Consider the following 18,330-nt stretch of genomic DNA (forward strand, 5'->3'; position numbering starts at 1 on the left):
TCTACTGGGAAAAACACAGTCTTAACCTGCAGTTATTTGGAAGCAAATGAATGAAAGGCTCTGGGATTCTCCACTGTGACTAAACATCTGCTTTGCTTTCAAGTTTGAAAGTCAAAATATACTCAAAACATGGGCTGGAGAGACGGCTCAGTAGTTATGAGCATCTGTTGCTTATCCAGAGGACACAGGTTTGGTTCCCGGCACACATGATACCTCATAATTCCAGTTCCAGTGGGGATCCAATGCCTTTTTCTGGCCTCCAGAGGCACTGGGCACACATGTCATGCACATACACACATGAAGACAAACACTTAGACACATAAAATAAAGACAGACAAAACTAAAAAAAAAAAAAAAAAAAAAAAAAAAAAAAAAAAAAACTATGCTCACACAATCTGAAGCCAGGCATGGTAGTACACACTTATGGTTCCAGCACTTGGAAAACAGGAAGAAGTGTTTAAGATTCTCTTTTGCTACAAAGTGTGTTTGAGGCCAGCCTGAGATCACTATCTAAATTTTTATCTTTAAATCTATCATTTTACTCTTCTGTAAAGCCTTAGAACAGACCTGAGTCTACTGCGTTGGTTAAGAAATCCCAGCTGCAGAGGTTTTCAGCTGCCTTCCTGCCTGGACAGATGGAGGAGCCTAGGGCCTTTGTCAGGACCTGGGTAGAGGATGGGCTACGCGGCAGAGCTGCTCCATCCTTACCTGCCTCTGATCACTGAGCCCAGAGCAGGAGGCCTAGGGCCGATGCAGGCAGAACCAGCCTCCTCCTGGTCCTCTTCCTTGAATCCCAGCTAAGCTTAGCTGGGTCTGTTGCTGTGGAATATCCCAGGACCCTCAGGGGCTCACATTTGTTTGTTTATTTGTTTTGTTTTTTTCCAGACAGGGTTTCTCTGTATAACATCCCTGGCTGTCCTGGAACTTGCTCTGAAGATCCACCTGCTTCTGCCTCCCAAGTGCTGGAACTAAGGGTGTGAATCACCACCCGTCAGGGGCTCACATTTTTAGATCCCCTGTTTAGACACTCAAGGGAAGAAGATGGCTGCAGAGGATCGATATAAAGGGCATTGGAGGGAAGGACTTCTAAGGTTACGTTGTGGGGGACTTTCTCTTCAGCCCCTAAATCCAACTGGTGCACTCCCCAAGCAGTGTGTTCAGGACCACTGTGGGAAATCTGGATAGTTTCATCTGGTCTTGAAAATGAGCGCACAGCAGCATGGGCTGGAGCAGGGGGAGGGGTGTCCTGCCTTCTTGGGAGGTTCCGATGAGGCCATGCATCTACAGAAAGAGATCTGGATCCCCACAGCCTGCACAGGTGCAATAGTTCCAGGCCACCCATCCCATACCCCCCACATCCTGCAGAGGAGTGGCATTAGTGGCCAGTGGCCAGTGCCCATGGTGTCCCACGCTGCTGCCTCTGCCCTGTGTTCACACCCGGTACCTGAGACTTAGCCCTGAGCTGCAGGGCGGAACCTACCTTGTTGTTCCAGCTGCTCCCCCTCAGCTTCTTCTAACCAGTCTAGGAAAGGGAAAAGAGAAGTAGTCACTCCTCCACCTGCACCCTGTGTCCTGCCTCATATAGCCGGGTGAATGCAAGCTCTCCAGTCACCAGCACCTACAATAATCAAGACCTGAGAATCCAAGTTCTCAGATGTCTCCAGGCAACAATGGAGCTCATGTCTACTTCTGGTGTCCCATCCCCACACTCCTACTTAGGATGCCTGTGATCCTCATCAGTTCCACGGCTAGGAAAGGCACAGATAACTGCAGATCAAACTAGGCTGAGTCCCTCTGATGGTTGCTCTTCACCCAGGGTGGCACTCCAGCCTCATTCCCACTTCCTTGTGTTGGCACTAACTGCCTGCTGAATTTCCATAACAACCAAATGAGGAAATGAGCTGAAGAAGACTGTAAAAACTAGGAAATTATGACATCAAGCAAAACTTTGAGGCTTGTCTAGCAGAGAAGAAATGCATTGCCTTTGGTGGTTCTGGTCCTCGGATTCTAGGGACCAAGTGCCCAAGGTCAACCAACAACCATGGAACCAGTTCTGTCTGGAGCTGGGAGAAGTGAATCTGACCAACATTGGCAGAGGGGCCAGCCCCATGTACTCGTAAGGGTGCTGGTCAGATCACAATGGGGGCCCCAGGCTTCCTTGCCCTCAGAAGCTAAGGGCTCAGTGTGTCATCCGGTGCCTGGTGACAGTGGAGATAGGTTCCCTCTGCAGCTAGGGCCTCAGGACTGCCTTCTGTGTCACCGGCTCCTGATGTCTTTGGATGCTGAGCCTGGTTGCCTGCACCCAGCCCTGAGGGCACATTCTTGGCCTGCCTTTCCCTGCTCCCTGGTAGTGCTCTCACTGCTTCTTCGGGATGCTCTGAGAAAGGTGATATAGTTGGAAAGGGAGGGGAGGAGAGGGTCCCTGGGGAGTTTGGAAAGAGGCAGAAGCATCCAACCAGCACCCAGCTCCCTTGGGACTGAGGCAACAGTACAATGACCCAGTGCTGGCAGGGCAGAGTGCAACAGTCACGTGTGGCCTTAACCAGACCACTCGGCTCCACCCACTTGCAAAGCATTTGGACCACACCCTTCAGTGAAGTCCCTGCTCTTCCAGGAATCTGCCCCAGGGAGACACTAGGTTAACATGACTTAGTCAGCACAATCTTGACGGCTCCAAAAGCTCACAGAGAGAACAGAGGTGCCACACACTCCCAGCACCTACCCAGGCTGCACGTGGTGCACACGTCTGTGCAAGATGTCCTGCTCAGGAGCCGCCGAGCATCTTCATCAGAGAAGTGGCCCTCACTGCGGAAGAATGACCTTTCTTCCTCACTAAGGAAAATTGCACTTTCCAGGCTGGGAAGACAGAAGAAAAAAAAAGAAAGAAAGAAAGCTGTATTTAGAAGAACCAATTCTCTCAAAGCCCAGGAGGCCCAGGGGTGAGTGGGCAGAATGGAGTCTGACCATTGGAGACACTTGTCGTCAGGTTAACTGAGTTTACTGTCATTCCAAACTCTGGATCAGAGAGAGCCACAGGTCAGCTGAGCGACCTCCTGTAAGAGCCAGGTGGCTCATTTTACTGCATTTCCTGGCTCCTGGCTCACAGAAGACACTGACCCCTGGGATCCAGATTCAGCAATCACTATCAGCAGCCATTTATCTCTACAGCTGAACTTGTGGGGTTTCTTTTTGTTTGTGTTTGTTTGTTTAACAAAAGTCAAAATTTCACAGTAAGACCCATTTTTTCTCTTACATTCAACTGCCGGCCCCACTCAACTACAGTGGAGACACTAAATATAAGCAAAGCCTGCTTGCCTGGCAGTGGTGGCCTTTAATCCCAGCATTCGGGAGGCAGAGGTAGGCAGATCTCTTGAGTTGGAGGCCAACCTGGTTTACAGTGTGAATTCCAGGACAGCCAGAAAAACCCTGTCTCAGAAACAAACAAACAAACAAACAAACAAACAAACAAAACCCAAAGCCTGCTCTTGAAAGGACCCTTGTTGGGCCTAGGATTAAGAAAGACTTTTTCAGTGGGCTGGAGAAACATCACAGAAATTAAGAGTACTTGTTACTCTTGTAGAGGACCTCTGGGTTTGGTTCCTAGATACAACCATCTATAACTCCAGTTCCAGGAATTCCAATGGCTTCTTCTTTTCAAGTACCCATTTGGTGCGCAGACTGACATGTACATAGGCAAAACTCTAATGCACATAAAATAATCTCTAATTTTTTTTTTTTTTTTTTTTTTTAGAGATTTAGATTATAAAGGTCCTGGGAAACCACCATTCTTCCCACAGTCCCTAACACAAGGACAGTGCTTATGTGGCCATGAAGTCAGGCAGAGGACACAGAAAGGGATAGAGGGACAAAGGGAAAAAGAATAAGGGAGAAGGCAATTTTGCCTATAGGAGTAAGTTAGCAGGGCAATGTGAAACTTTAAAATGCACCTTCTATCAATCAAGGAAACCATAGCGCAGTCCTTGGGCCTCCTTAGGCCAACTGAAGGCTGTTGGGGTGGAGTGAAGCAGATGACGAAGTGAGTGTAAAACACATTCTGGGATCATCTTTGGCTGTGAACAGCATGATGGTGATGTGAATTTCTTGATTTTTGACACTTGCCCTGGGGTAATACTTGAGGTCCTGGCGTTAAGAGATGAGTACTGTAGTGGGGTAAAGGACCATGACTTGCATAACTCATTCTCAGTGGTTAAAAAAAAAAAAAAAAAAGGAAGGAAGAGGAAGAGAGAGAAAAGCAACCAAGATGAGAAGCTGGGTTCAGCCATCAGCAGATAAGGGGTGGAATGTTGCTGTCTGCTCCTCCGTTCTCTGTACGTCTGAGATTACATCAAGAGGGAAGAAAAGAAAAGCTACTGGGCTGTGCCCAAGATGGGAGCCCCCAGGTTCAGGGCAGGAGAAATGCCAGAAAATATTTGAGTGACAGAAAAGTGGTCACAGTTCCTTGCTGTGAAAGATGATGCCACCACCCCCAACACTGGGGAGATGGGGGAGAATGGGCCAGACCCCAGCAATTCTAGCCCTCACTTTTGTTAAGTTTAGAACCATTGAAGCCACTAGGATCGCATTTCTGTCAAGAAGCCAGGGACAGAGGAAGCATTATAGGGAGAGCTGTACCATCTCTGTAATAAGAGACCAAGACACAAACCACGAGTCACACCATGGTTTCAAAGACCCAGCTGAACTAATGAGGTTGTCGTGTGAAGCAACATTACCCAATACAGAAAGCGATAGCCCAGAGTTCTCTGTCTCTGGAGCTGGGTGGAGAGTCTGTGGAGGTCACAGGGGTGTAGATAGACTGTGTTCCCATTCCGGATGCATGCTGACATTTTGATGGGGTTCCAGGAAATGCTGCTCTAAGTATATTCAGTACACAGGACTAGTCAGTGTCTGCCTGCTCTGACTGATGCTTTAAATCAGGGGATAGAAGGGAGAGGACACATACAGATGGCAGCAGCCTTGGAAACTGCAACTATGGCTATGGTATCCAGTCTCCAGCAAGGCCATTGAAAATGGCTGGTTTGAGGGAGGGACAGGGGCAGAGGACAGGGTTCTCTGCATGCACCTGTATCTCCAGGCTCTTTGGCTGAGGTCTTAACTCGGCCAAGTGCAGGGAAACCAGGAAATGAACAACAGTAGGCTCAGCTAGACTCACTGGACACTTCCCAATCACTCCCCTCCCACCATTGTCCGAGGCTATACAGAGTTAGTCCAGAAATGGCCAAAGCACTCCTCTGGAGACCCCCTCAGCTAGTGCAGGTGCAGGACAGAATGGGGTCAGGGGTTTGTGATTAGGGATGGGAGTACAGCCTGTCAGGGACCCCAGAGAACCAGGTGACAGTGAAGGGTCAGAGCTAAGGAGCTGAGCTGCCCTGTGTCTTGGCCGTGGCGGAGCTGGTGGCAAGTGGGATCTGCATGGAGATCAGGTACAGAAGCTTCACAGGGCTTTATGTTGAGAGGGGACATGTCTGTGCCCCTGGAACCTGAGAGGCAACTGGTTTGGGAATTGGGTCTTTGTGAAGGTTACTAGTAAGCTGAGGTAAATAGGAGCTGACTTGATGCACAGTATGATAGCAAGTGTCTCACAGGAGGAAACAGACATGGCCAAGGAGCTACCAGGTCCTTGAGGATTCATCCAAAGCCAGGGAGACCCAGGCTGGTGGGCTGCTGAGTTCAGCAGGAAGGTGCACTCCCCAGAGCCACAGCAGCTCAGTGGCTGAACCTTGGCCTCAGGCCACCATAGAGGTTATACCCAGCATGTGGCACCTTTCATCAAAACATGTGGAACTGACACTGTAGATGGGTATTCTGGATAGACATACAGTGCCCTCTGGTGGCACCCTGGCAGAGCCGAGTCAGGCTCAGTGGAGGAGGGAAGGGAGGAGCTACCCAGGACAGTGCCTAGGTTGCTCCTGAGAGGCTAATGGAAGGTGGCAGGATCCCCGCAGGAACAGTGTGGGGTTCAGGAAAGGGGCCTCTGCCACTCACTCAGATGCCGGGCCCTGCATGCTGACGAGGCCAGTCCTCACAAAGCCCACCTGGCCAGAGGCCACGTGCCGGCCCACACACCAGGGCAGGCCAGGCACCTGGGCACCGATGATCTCGATGACATCACCAACACAGAAGGACATCTCTTCAGGCCCTGAGCCCTGGAAGTCACCTACTGCAGAGGCCAGGCCAAGCCCTGAAGGAAGAACGCCATGTGGTCAGATCTGAGACCCTGTGGACAGACATGGGAGCCCTCAGGCACCTGTTGGTGTCCCTAACATGGTCAGAGGTGTGTGAAATGAAGCTTGACTCCTGAGGTCCGAGGAGCTGGGCCTCTCTGTGGTCCTCAGAGGGGCTGTCTGATCCTCATACCAGATGGGCCACCAAGGCTGAGACACTGGTTTACTCAGCCCTAGGCAATCAACCTTCAGGCATAGGACTCTGCCTCATGCAGCTTAGACCTTAGACTCTCTCCTCACTCATAGGGCTCTGTGTGTAAGCAACAGACACAGGAACCATCCAGCACCAGCTGGCTCCACAAGGGGCACAGAAATCTGTCCCCACACCTGCCTCAAGGGCAGCCTGCAAGGACCAGCTCCTCATGAGGAAGGCCTGGGACAAGGCCAGAGAGCCTATCCATCTTCCATCCTGCTCCACAGATTGTAAGCCAGCCAGCCAACCAAGCCTAGGGTCTTCCAATGTACCAGTCTCTATGGGGTATCCTGCGACATCACATTCCTGGCTCTTGGGGAGGGTGTGTGTGTGAGAAGAGTCCTGGCCCATTTCCCCATATGGTGGGCAATTTAGTTGGGCCCTGAACCTCTCTGAGCTTTAGATAATTCTGAGTATTGTAGAAGGGATTCTGGCCTCCTCTTCTGGCTTAGGGAACATTCAGAACAAACGCAGAAACTTCCAGAATACTAGTTCCTGCCACCTTCTTTTGCTGCCTCTCCCCCAGGGAGGGAAGTCTGATACTCACCCATCAGCTGGGCATCAGGTGTCCCAGGTCCATCCATGGATTCATCAATTGGATCCCATGGGACCCTGAGAGTCCACCTGGAGTGGGGAGAAGAGGTCTACACTGAAGTCTCAAACTGGGAACAGGTGTGTCTTATAGAATGGTCAGGAGTAGCAGCCTTTGAGGACACACATGAATCCCACCCCTCCTTCAATATATCTGCCCAGGTGTGTAGTCCTGAGGATAACATGTGTGGTGCTGCCCAGGATGGGTGTCTCATCCTAGGGGACACTGCCATCCCTGTTACCATGAGCTCTGCAGAATCCCCTACCCCCTGGCAAAAAACCTGCCCTGTCACTCTCCTGGAGCAGCTGGGGCCAGCAGTGTGAAGTCCTGCAGCCCAGACAAGGCCCTAGATTTCAAGTCTGAGTCTCCTGGACTCTCATCTGCTGTGTGGCTTGCTCAAACTGTCCCACCTTGAGCCTCAGCTTCTCCAGAACCCTTAGCTGATTACTGCAGCCCCTCCTCTGTTGAGAACCTGACACTGAAGGGCATACCCTGTCACCAATGAGGCCATGATTAGCCCCAGTACATATGGAGTGTTCCAGGGAGAAACTCCTTGCACTCTGCAGGGGGTGGTCTTTGGGCACAGCTGTTACTTCAATGGCATGGTCATTCAGGAGGTGGAGCTTCTCCTTTCCCTTTGGTAGCCAGGAAGCTCTAGCAAGCTTACATTCCATGAATTGCAGTCAACAGGAACTCCCATGTTCCCTCTCTTCGTGACCCCTGGCTTTATCTTCCTTTTGTCTTTATTCATGCAGATTTTGTGTCTGTGTCTCGAGTGTGCCCTCAAATGGGCTCCAGACCAAGCACAGCAAGTATCATGGGCCACAGACAACTCTACTCTTTCTTCCTGGGCAGTATTGTCTAGGAGATGCCAATGCTCCTTTTAAGCAGATGACCACTTGACTGCACTTCCAGCCACACTACAGGGAGCAAGCATCAGGAGGGCCTTGCATGTCTCACATGTCTCTCGGTGCAGGGGGTGGTCTTTGGGCACAGCTGTGTGTGTGTGAGAAGAGTCCTGGCCCATTTCCTGTCTCACATGTCTCTCGGTGCTGCCTGTCTCACATGTCTCTCGGTGCTGGAATAGGGTCTATGAAGCCCCACACCACCCAAGCCCTCAGGATAGAGATTCGAACTTGGTACCTACTGGTGAAATGGAGTCAAGGGCTCTGGATCAGCCTCTGCTGCTTCCACATTGGAAGATGTGCTGGGCATGGGAGATGAGGAGTTTGTTTCCAGGATGGCCACTCCCAGAGGGACCCCCGAAGCCCGTCTGAGGGCCTGAGGGCCCTTCCCTGCACCCTGGGGTCCCATCATCATTCTCACACGGTGTTCGGGACACCGAACAAAGAAAGGCCCTTTGAAAGACAGAGATAATCAACAGGGTGACCAGCAGGGCAGTCATGGCTCTCCCTGTCAAACAGAAAAGCTGCCAGCCCAATCCCAAGGAGACCCACAGTGAGACCCTACAGGAGCCCACTCCACCCTCTTCTTCCCAGAATACCCATCTGTGGAGGCCTAAAGGAGGTTATAGCCTCACCTCACTGACACTGTGAGGTAGACTTAGACTTACTCTGGGCCTCAGTTCCCACAGGGCACTATTCAGGGACAGACATGGGATTCCCATGCCCCTTTGTGCTTCGATGATTACCAAGGAGCCTGGCCTTATCTGGGTGTCCACCCATGGTCAGGGAGGAAAAGCAGCCCTGAGATTCCTTCCCGGAGACTCAAGCCCCACCCCCCCTTCTGTAAGGCCAACAAGATCAATCAGGGGCAAGGGGTTCTAGACAAAAACCCTTTCTCACATTCTCCTCACCCCTCACCTCTTTGGGAGCCACATACATTTTCGTAACCAGTGACAGTGTCTAGGGCATCTTATGCTAAATCATGTCTCCCACCTAGACACTCCTGTGTCCAGAGCTGTCCCCCAGTGTCCCCAGGCCTGTGTGATCTAACCAAGGTCACCGTTGCTGCCCACCTTCCTGGGTGAGGAGCTTCTTGTGTGTCTGCTTCAAGGCTTCCTTGCTTACATACATGAGAATGGCCGTCTCCTCCTCCTCACTGGGTGAGAGCAACCAGAAGGTCTGGTCCACCAACAGATTCTCCAGGCAATGGTGCGTGAAGCCTGCAAGGCCAGACTTTATTACCAACAGGCTCCACGAGGGGCAGGACCTCAAATATTTGGGGAGGACCCTCATATATTTTTCTTTCCTGGGAATTTCCCAGTACCTCCACACTCTGGGGTCCCCATCTCACTGTCCTGGCTGTTAGGGTTACATCTGACCACCCACTATATCATCTGGCCTTGTGTCTTAGGGTTCAGAGAAGTCAAGAGTGCCGTGCTCTGCACACTGCTATGCCTATGCCCCAGTGTTATAGCCAGTGTCCTCCATGCCCATTTCCATCAATCCTGTGGGATGCTGGGTGTCCCAGCCTACATAGGGACCATCCCTTTATCAAGTACTGCTTTGCTGGGAGGCATAGCCTCACTCCCTTTATAAAGTCAGGGCAAACGCTGAGAAAATCACTCATTTACAACAAATGTGGGTGGACGCTGAGGACAGGAATTAAATAGGCCACTGTCTTCTGGATGGCAAAGTCCCCTACTGGTGCTTAGAGGATAGACAAAGGACAAGCTGACTCATACAAGACTGAGCATTGCACCAACTTCTGGTGGTTCCTCCCCTGCCTGCCTGGAGGGCTGAGAAATGGTGACTTAGTGGACTCCACAGAGACAGCAGGATTGCACACATGAACACATCGTTGTCATCTACAAAGGCCCACAAACTACACTGGAAAACAACTCTATAACTGATTTTTTTAAATCTCCTATATTTTGTTTGTTTGTTTGTTTTTGTTTTTCAAGACAGGGTTTCTCTGTGTAGCCTTGGCTGTTCTGGAACTTGCTCTATAGACCAGGCTGGCCTCAAACTCAGAAGTCTGTCTGTCTCTGTTTTCCAAGTGCTGGGATTAAGGGTGTGCTACCACCGCCCACCAAAAAACTCATGTTTTAAGTAAATTTTGATTCTGTGTTGGCCACATTTAAATCTTCCTGGACAGCATGTAGCCCACGAGATACAGGTTAAACAGGCTTGGGTATACCAGGGTGTGGTATACAGCCTCCCTCTGAGAAAGGCAGGGAGGGACCACAAAGCTCAATCCATATTCTTCAGCAAAGCCCTGGCCTGCCTCAGTCTGGCCCACATGCTTTTTTTGTTTCTGTTTTTTTTTTTTTGTTGTTGTTGTTTTCTGGAGTCTAGGGTGATATAATGCTAGGTTTCTCCAAAGGGGGAGCCACAACCCACTGTGGGAAGGCAGCTGCCTTACCGAGAGCGTGGTAGGTGGAAAACTTCCAGATTTCTTCGAAAGTCTTAAATGTCACCACAATCCGGTCCTGGTCACTGTGGATGGACAGCAGCCTGGCTGACAGTTCCTTAAGAGGAAGAGACAGTGAGTGACAACATTTCCCGTGGCCTCAGTGCATCCAGTGACTAGAGAACAGGTGCGTTGCTCTGGAGAGATTGAAAAATGGTCCTGGTTGGGATGACAAGTTCAGGGTTCATTCCCTTACATTTCAAAAACTCATTATCGCTATCCACCTGACAGGACAAAACCATGGCTACTTCTTACTGTAAATGGTCATTTGGAATCCAAACCCTGGAGCCAACAGCCCAGAGGCACGGTTTGCTGAACAGCTTGAAGGGTCAGGGCTGTACTAGGGGCTTTGTGGTGGTTATCTGATATAGCGGCTCATTAAAGACAAAATTCTAAGTGTTTCCAGTGTGTAGCTAAAGGAGCTGGTTTCACATAGGCCAAGTAAATACCAAGGCAGGACCTTCTTCCCCAACTCTGTAATGGTGACAGTTCAGTCCCTCACTGAGTGACTCTTCCAGCTCTGCTACCTTCCTACTCTGACCTTCCTGTGAAGGGAGGGTCCCTACTTGCTCCCTAGGCCTCTGAGGGTTGACTCACTCCAAGCACACGGGCCACTTCCCGGCTGTCATTCTCCAGCAGGCGGAGTCGGCTCCTCAGGGCCTGCTGCAGGCTGGGGCTCCGCAGCCCACTCTTCCGCCTCACGGCCAGCAGTTGCAGAGTCAGGTCTGGAGGAACAGGAGGTCAGTCAGGCAGCTTATCTGGCCTGATGGGGAAAATGTTTTCCACCAGTTTCCACAACTCAACAGAAGTCTATAATCCAACAAACTCCACAATGCCTGTAAAGGCCTGTAATGGCCCCTCCCCAGCCTTGTTCTCTCAATTATTTGTTTCATCCAGAAGGGGATGGGACACTGGGCCATTGTTTACCTCTCCAGTCTTAGTTTTCCTAGGAGTGCCTACCCTGCACAGGAAGGAGGGATTCATGCCCCATCCTTCCCATGGGCAGGCAAAGAGAACCCATTCAGCAAGGGTTTCTTAGTAACTGTAACCTCCAGCCTCCCACTCCCACAACCCAGTTTCAGATATGGGTCCAACTCAAACCACCATGGCATGCCAGATACTCTGAAGCCTCCATACTGGTTCTTTCCCACCTTCATAAGGGTCCTACCTCATACCTTATTAATCCACCACAAGTCCCCACCCTTGACCCTGCCCATCTTTAAGATGCAGTGACTGGGGAGGGACAGCTGAGCTGCAGCTAGCTTTCCTGGGCCTCCCTCAGATAGCGTTCTGATCTCCACACAGCCGGAACCTTGTGCATGTGACCTGGCCTGGCTGCCAGCATTGCAGGGTAGCACAGTCCAGGGGTCTTTCTTCATGGTAGGTACCCCATTTGTCCGAACGTTACATGCAGTGGCCACCAACCATTTGGGGCTGCAAGACTCTTGAGAGCTGCCCAGTGGGGCTGAGGTGTCAGCCTTTTCTTATATTCCAGTAAATCTGAATACAAGTTGCCCTTGTGATTAGTGTCTCCACCTCCCAGAAAATAAAATCTGTTGGCCCTGTGTGGTCCTTTCTGCTGCTTCAAGACATCTAAGTATCCTCAGCCCTGTCTCGGGTCTTCTTCCTGCCTTGCACAGCTCCTAACCTGGCACAGGCCTCCCTCCTGCTGCCATCTCCTCTACTGCCTCTTGCCCCAGAATCCAGGCTCCTGAGCAGCCAATTTGTCTGTCCCGGTGTTTGGAAATGCTATGAAAACTGGACCCCTGACCCTCAAGGTCAAGTGAAACTGCCAATCACTGGCAGCAGCCTTCTTGGAGTCATTCTTTCCATGGAGGATACTAAGAGGAGGGAAGAGTGAGGGAAGGAAGGAGATGCTGATTCCCACATCCTTGGGATATTTCCAGAGCACCTGCCTGTGTCTTCTGGCCTGGGGTTCCAATGTCAATATTCTCAACCCAACTGGGGAAGGTCCAGAGTCTAAGCAGTGTGGAAGTGTCTAGAACAGAGGTTCTTAACTTGTGGGTCTCAGATACCCTCCATGTCAGATATTTACATTATGATTCATCACAGTGACAAAATTACAGTTATGAAGTAGCAACAAAATAATTTTATAATTGGGGGTCACCACAACATGAGGAACTGTATCAAAGGGTCGTAGCATTAGGAAGGCTGAGAACCACTGCTATAGAATCTCACATTTCACAAGCATCCTGAACTGGGCTTGTTTCTGAAGCCCCTCTTCCCTACAAGGGCAGGCTCTGCATTTGATATCACACAATGAATGGTTCATGTACCCAAGCAACAGCAGGTGTCACTGACAATCCCAAAGGAGAGTCCAAGGGTGGTGCGTGTAACAGTAGAAGTGAAAGTTCAATGACAGAGCTGGGTGCTCAGGCTCCCCACAGCTGGAGACAACCGTGAGGCTCCAAGGGGAGCTCCCTTAGTCCAGTTCTATATGTAGTGCTCACCAACTGTCCTCAATAGATTCTAGGGTAAGGATACAGAGGCAAACACAGGCTGACCCTGCCTTTAGCCTTCTGTCTGTGGAGACACTTAGGACCTGAGGCACCTATCCTCAGCACCCTGAAGCAGGAACCTGCATTTGACTTGTTCCAGATAATGTTAATGTGGGAAGCCTCAAGCCCCAAGGCAAAGTCCTGGGTAGGTACTTGTGAGCTCCCAAGATGCCCTACCCTGCTTTCTGTGTGACTTGGAATGACCCCTCCCAAGGCCCATGTGTTGAAGTCCTGGTTCTTAGTTGTGGTGTTAGGAGGTAGTGGGGCCTTCAAGAGGAAGGTCCTAAGCTGGGTGCGGTGGCTCATGCCTTAATCCCAGCATACAGGAGGCTGAGACAGGAGGATTGCCTTGAGTTTGAGACCAGCCTGCTTTACAGAATGAGACCCTGCCTCAAAAGACAAAAATAAAACAAAGTAGGTGGGTATGAGTGGGAGTCACTGGAGAACGGAGGGAGATTGCAGGACCTGTCTCCTCTCTTCCTTTCAATTCCCAGCCACGGTAAGTGTTGTTTCCTGCCATGTGCTCCCACTGTGACTTGTTGCCCCAGATCCAAAGCAAGGAGCCAGCCAATCATGGTGAGTAGGAGGCAACTCCACAAGCCTAGTCCTGTGCTGTTACAGTAATGGCCAGTGACACAGACTGCAGGTCTGGCCTGTTGTGAGTCTCAGGCCCCAGTGCTTACTTACCTGTGGGAAATACTGCCTTTCGGCCAGAAGGGGTTTCAGCAGCCAGCTCAGCCATGCTGGGTGGAGAAGCCACATCTGCAACACACCAGGTGATTGTGATTAGAGGGGCAAGTGATTCCCCAAACAACCTGGTTCCACAGGAGGAAGGGTTGGCACCCACTGGACTCCTTTCTCATCATCATGCCTCATAAAACCCCCAAAGAGGGAAACTGTTAGCCTGGCAGCATGCTTCAAGAAACTGGTCCTAACCCAGCAGCACAGTTTTGGAACCGACATAGGCATTGGAGTGAATCAAGGTGCAGTCAGTTGGCATATGCAGCTCCAGACAGACTACTTCCCTTCAGCTTCAGGACACTGCCCTTGTCCTATGACTCTGCCATTCTCCAAGTTCAGATCTCTGACTCTGTCCCTCTTACCAGCTGTCTTTCCAGATGCAAGGCAGCATGTCTAAAATTTGCTCTCAAACAATTCAGAAAATTTTATCATGTCTATATATACCCTCAGAGTGAGATGCAGTAAACACAGAGAAATGTCACATTGGAAACATTCACTGGAGGAGATGAGAGTCATTTACTGATTTTTGTGAGAGCTGAGGATGTCCTATCCACTGAGCAGCCTTGCTGCCAGTGGTCCCTAGGACAGAAGTCCACAGGCTGGATGGACCTGGCTACAGTCGTTCTGATGCCATGGTGTGTGTGTGTGTGTGTGTGTGTGTGTGTGTGTGTGTGTGGTGATGGCCCTGGTGATGGTGGTGGCCGCAGTGTTAGTGGTAAATTTACAACCCAGCAATTCCAATTTCTAAGTATACTCAAAAACAATGAAGAATTAGGCTGCACAAAGACATATACCTGAGTGTTCATGGAAAGGGCAGATGAGATGCCCCCGCTGGTAAAGGTACTTGCTGCTGAGCCTGACAACTTGCATTCAATTTATGGGACCCACAGCTCAGCCTGCAGAAGTATCTGGCCACATGGTCCCTAAATGCTTCCTAAGCTCTCTCTCATCTCTGACACTGGCAGTCTCTTCCTGGGTGGCCCGGAGTGACTGACAGGACTTCCCCGCTTATCTGCATGTTCCCTTCTGTTTTCCTGCCAAGGCCTCTCTGGAAGGAAAGCCATGGCAAGCTGTGGGTTCCCCAGGCCCAGGCCCCAGCCGCACCCAACCCTCCCTCCTTGGGAGGACCATTTCCTGTTTTTGAATCAGTACTAGACCACCAGGCTCCTCCTCCTCCTCACCCAGGAGCAGAAGGACAAATGACAGGTCTAAACTCTGCAGGTGCCCACCCTCCACACATCAGGCCCATTTGGAAGGTTAGGAGTCCCTTCTCCTAGCATGTCATTCATTCTTATGTCAATCATGAGTGACTGAGCATCTAGCATTTGGCTATCCCTAAAGGCAGAGACAGGGCAGTTGAGCAAGTAACAGTCATATAATATGAGGAAGTTTGAGAAGGGAGAGGGCCTGTCCTCCTCTCCTCTCTGTCAGGGCCCAAGGGCAGCAGTGATGGAGTCCTTGGGATTGCTAGGGTTGACTCTCAGGAAAACTGAGGTCAAGTCTAGCAGTAGACTGTGGACAACCATGATGAGAGCCAGGCCTCACTGGCTTCCTCATCATAGCACTCAGCTGTTTGCCTGGGTAGCTACCTACTCAGCAGGTGTCACCACCCAGGCCTCAGTAAAAGACTCCAGTCCTGGTTTGGCCCCTGATTACTATAGAGCCTGAGCCTTGGGGGGGGGGGGGCGGGCACTCCACCTTGCATAACGGAGGATGTCAATGAGGACAAGGTGGGATAGCACTTTGTAGACTAGTCCATCGGGGGTATTTCTAGAACATTGTCCTTATAAGCAAGTTGGCCCCAGAGCAACTTTGCTATCACTGAGGCTCCTAGAGAGGCCCCTAGTCAGCAGAGGACTCACTGGGCCTAGCAGCCTAGCTGTACTGCACCCAGCCCAGAAGCCTGACCCGCGTTACTGAGCCCTCAGTATGGCTGGTCCAGTGTGCCCAGTGAGCAGCACCAGGGTGTCCATGCCAGCTCAGCAATCATGGAGGAGTTAGAAGTATGTGGAGTGGACAGACAGGTGGACAGGAGATTAAGATGGGCTTCAGAAGCTGTACTCACCACTTCTGACTGCTTCCTCAGGACCTGCTCTCTCTTGACCAATGGGCAAGCTCACGGATACACTGTGGATCTGGTCCCCATGGCTACAGCCTCCTGGAGGCTCCTCAAGGTCCTGTCCCATAGTGGATAGCTCCTCAGAAGTTGCCTCCTCCTCCCTGGAGCTCCTCATGACACACAGTAGCCTCAAGGCCAAGAGCTGGGCATGTTGCTGGCCTTCTGTGGAAAGAGTATAGTGGTCAGTCAGAGGCCTCTTAGTGATAGGATGTTACTGTCAGAGCCAGGTCAAGAGAAGAGAAGACTGACAACACAGGGTGACCAGGACCTCCAAGATTCAGCAGTAAGCCTTTTTTTTTTTTTTTTTTTTCCATCAGTGACCACATAGGCTGGGCTGGTGACCAGACCCACAGACTTCTGCATGTCCTTGTCATACATCTTCAGTCCTTCATGTCTGCCATGCTTTTAGTATGTGGGGCCTTTGTGCAGAGGCTGATATTTCTGCCCAGAGAATCCAAACCCTTCACCAAGTGAATCCCCATGGAACTTCTCAGAGCTCCAGTTGGCAACTGCCTCCCCAGCTCGGTCAAACAGCTGAATTGGGCTTCATTAGAGCCCGGCACCAACATGGACATCAAATCAAAGTCACCTCATCTGACAAGACAGGGTGGGTAGGGGGTGAGAGATGCCTCCCTTCTTGCTCTCCAGGTGGTCCCTGAGAAGTAGCTCAGTGTCGGACCTGAGACAGCTGCTCAAACATCCTTGTAGATGACTCAACACATGTACAGGATGCTGTGGGGACAGAAATGAATCCAAGTCTCCATCAGACACCTGTGGATCCTGGTTTTGTTGCATGACCACACACCCCATCTAGCTAGGCCTGGGGGAATCAGCTCAGAGTGAAACAAAGAGGGAAAGCAGAAAAGGGGAGGGTAGGTGGAAGGAAGAGAGAAAGAAAGGAAGGGGAGAGAATAAATCTTTTGTGAGTAGGGGAGGGATCTCGGTTTTGTAGGCTATGTCGTTCCAGTCCCCATGACCTCAGCTACACTGGTGACCCCGGGGCCTGTCATTGTGTGATAGAAGGATGATGTAACCTGACAGCCAGGTTCCTGAGTGGTTCTAGCATAGTAAGTAGATGGGAGAGATCACAGGCAGGGTTATGGAGCAAGGATTAGACTCTCAGCTTTAGTAACTGTGACAGGGCTAGTCACAACACCCTCAGAGAAGACAAAGGGCTGGCTGAATGTAGTTCTAAACACTCCAGCAGGAGGCTTTCATCTCTATATGCAGAGCAGCCATGGGGACCTCTGTACTGAGTCCACAGTCTGACCTTTCTTACCGCATACTAAGGAGTGGGGTGCACAGATACAGACCCAGAAACCCAGCTGGCAGAATAGGACCAGTGTCCACATGTGACACCAACTGTTACCATTAATGCCCGTGTCTACTGATCTGTGGTGGGGAACTTCCCAGCAGAGGCAGACAGGAAAGTGGGGCATTCAGGCTCCATCTAGATCTAGGATACAGGCTATGGGACCAGGACGGGCTGGAGCCCAAGCCTATGATGCTGAAAGCAGAGGTGCCATTAAAAAAAAAAAAAAAAAACAAAAAACAAAAACAAAAACAAAAAAAACATTACCAGAGCCGGGCAGTGGTTGTGCTCACCTTTAATCCCAGAACTCGGGCGGCAGAGACAGGCAGATCTCTGCAAGGGGGCACGTGGAACTCCAGTCACTGCCTGATGCTGACTATGAGCCTGCGAGCCCTGTTGCTTTCAGGAGGCTGGCCATCTCAGGATTTTTCCCTGAGAGCTGCCCACAGAGACCCCAGCAGGGATTCAGAACAGAGTGACAGAACCCTTGAAGGATGAATCAGGAATGGGAGGAGTCAGTGCAAGCCCTCATGGGTGTTGCTGGCACCATGAGAACTGGCCCTGGCCTAACACGTGGCATCTCCCCTTCTGCAGAACAGGGGTGGTAGGACCCTCATTCTGAAGCCTTCCTTTGTTGCAACACGGACTGCTGTCCCCTACTCTGTCCAGGTCTCTGTACCAGGCCACTGAGCAGTTGGGAAGTCAGGCACACAGCAGGGAGTGACAGGGAGGAAACTTGGGTCCTCAAGAGACAAGGGTTTGTGGAAACCACAGCCCCACCTCTGAAAAGTGGCCTCCGTGAACCCCTGACCTACCCATCTAGCCACCTGCTTTTCATGGAATCCAATAGGTTGGTTTGTGGATAAATCCTTCTCATTCTCTAACTGGGCCTGAAGGCTAAAATCTGAGATAGGCAGATAGGAAAGAGATATCTCATACCAATGGGGACCCTGGATCCCTGCAGACACCTGTTCATCTAAACACTCAATCTCAAAGGAAAAACAAAAACAAAAAAACAGAACTGCAGGCACCAGGAGCCTGGCATGGCCCAGTTTTCAACAACACTGGGACAGAAGTAAGCAGCAAGTCTGCCCTCCTGGCCACTGTCCTAAAGCACCGTCCCAGCTGGTCATGCCTGAGATCCTCCAGGGCATCCTTCAGGCATTGACCCTGTCAGCCTGACCCCTCCCCAGTCTAAGTCCAACCTGAGGCTGGACTTGAGTCCTTCCCTGTCTTG

General features: G+C 50.9%; 1 protein-coding gene across 2 annotated transcripts in view; it reads right to left on the bottom strand.

Annotated features, from left to right (window-relative positions):
• Nucleotides 1-18,330, bottom strand: part of Sh3tc1 (SH3 domain and tetratricopeptide repeats 1) — a 44,287-nt gene that overhangs the window by 12,627 nt on the left and 13,330 nt on the right. For both annotated transcript variants that reach the window (XM_027387110.2, XM_027387107.2), the window contains exons 2-11: nucleotides 15,728-15,943; nucleotides 13,609-13,683; nucleotides 11,000-11,127; nucleotides 10,355-10,460; nucleotides 9,006-9,152; nucleotides 8,175-8,385; nucleotides 6,983-7,059; nucleotides 6,004-6,199; nucleotides 2,723-2,856; nucleotides 1,481-1,522 (exon numbers count right to left, since the gene is read on the bottom strand). In XM_027387110.2, the coding sequence (XP_027242911.1) occupies nucleotides 1,481-1,522; nucleotides 2,723-2,856; nucleotides 6,004-6,199; nucleotides 6,983-7,059; nucleotides 8,175-8,385; nucleotides 9,006-9,152; nucleotides 10,355-10,460; nucleotides 11,000-11,127; nucleotides 13,609-13,683; nucleotides 15,728-15,896 (1,285 nt within the window). In that variant the 5' untranslated portion in view covers nucleotides 15,897-15,943. The remainder of the gene's footprint in view (nucleotides 1-1,480; nucleotides 1,523-2,722; nucleotides 2,857-6,003; nucleotides 6,200-6,982; nucleotides 7,060-8,174; nucleotides 8,386-9,005; nucleotides 9,153-10,354; nucleotides 10,461-10,999; nucleotides 11,128-13,608; nucleotides 13,684-15,727; nucleotides 15,944-18,330) is intronic.

Source organism: Cricetulus griseus (genome assembly GCF_003668045.3).
Source record: "Cricetulus griseus strain 17A/GY chromosome 1 unlocalized genomic scaffold, alternate assembly CriGri-PICRH-1.0 chr1_1, whole genome shotgun sequence".
Classification (NCBI taxonomy): domain Eukaryota; kingdom Metazoa; phylum Chordata; class Mammalia; order Rodentia; family Cricetidae; genus Cricetulus; species Cricetulus griseus.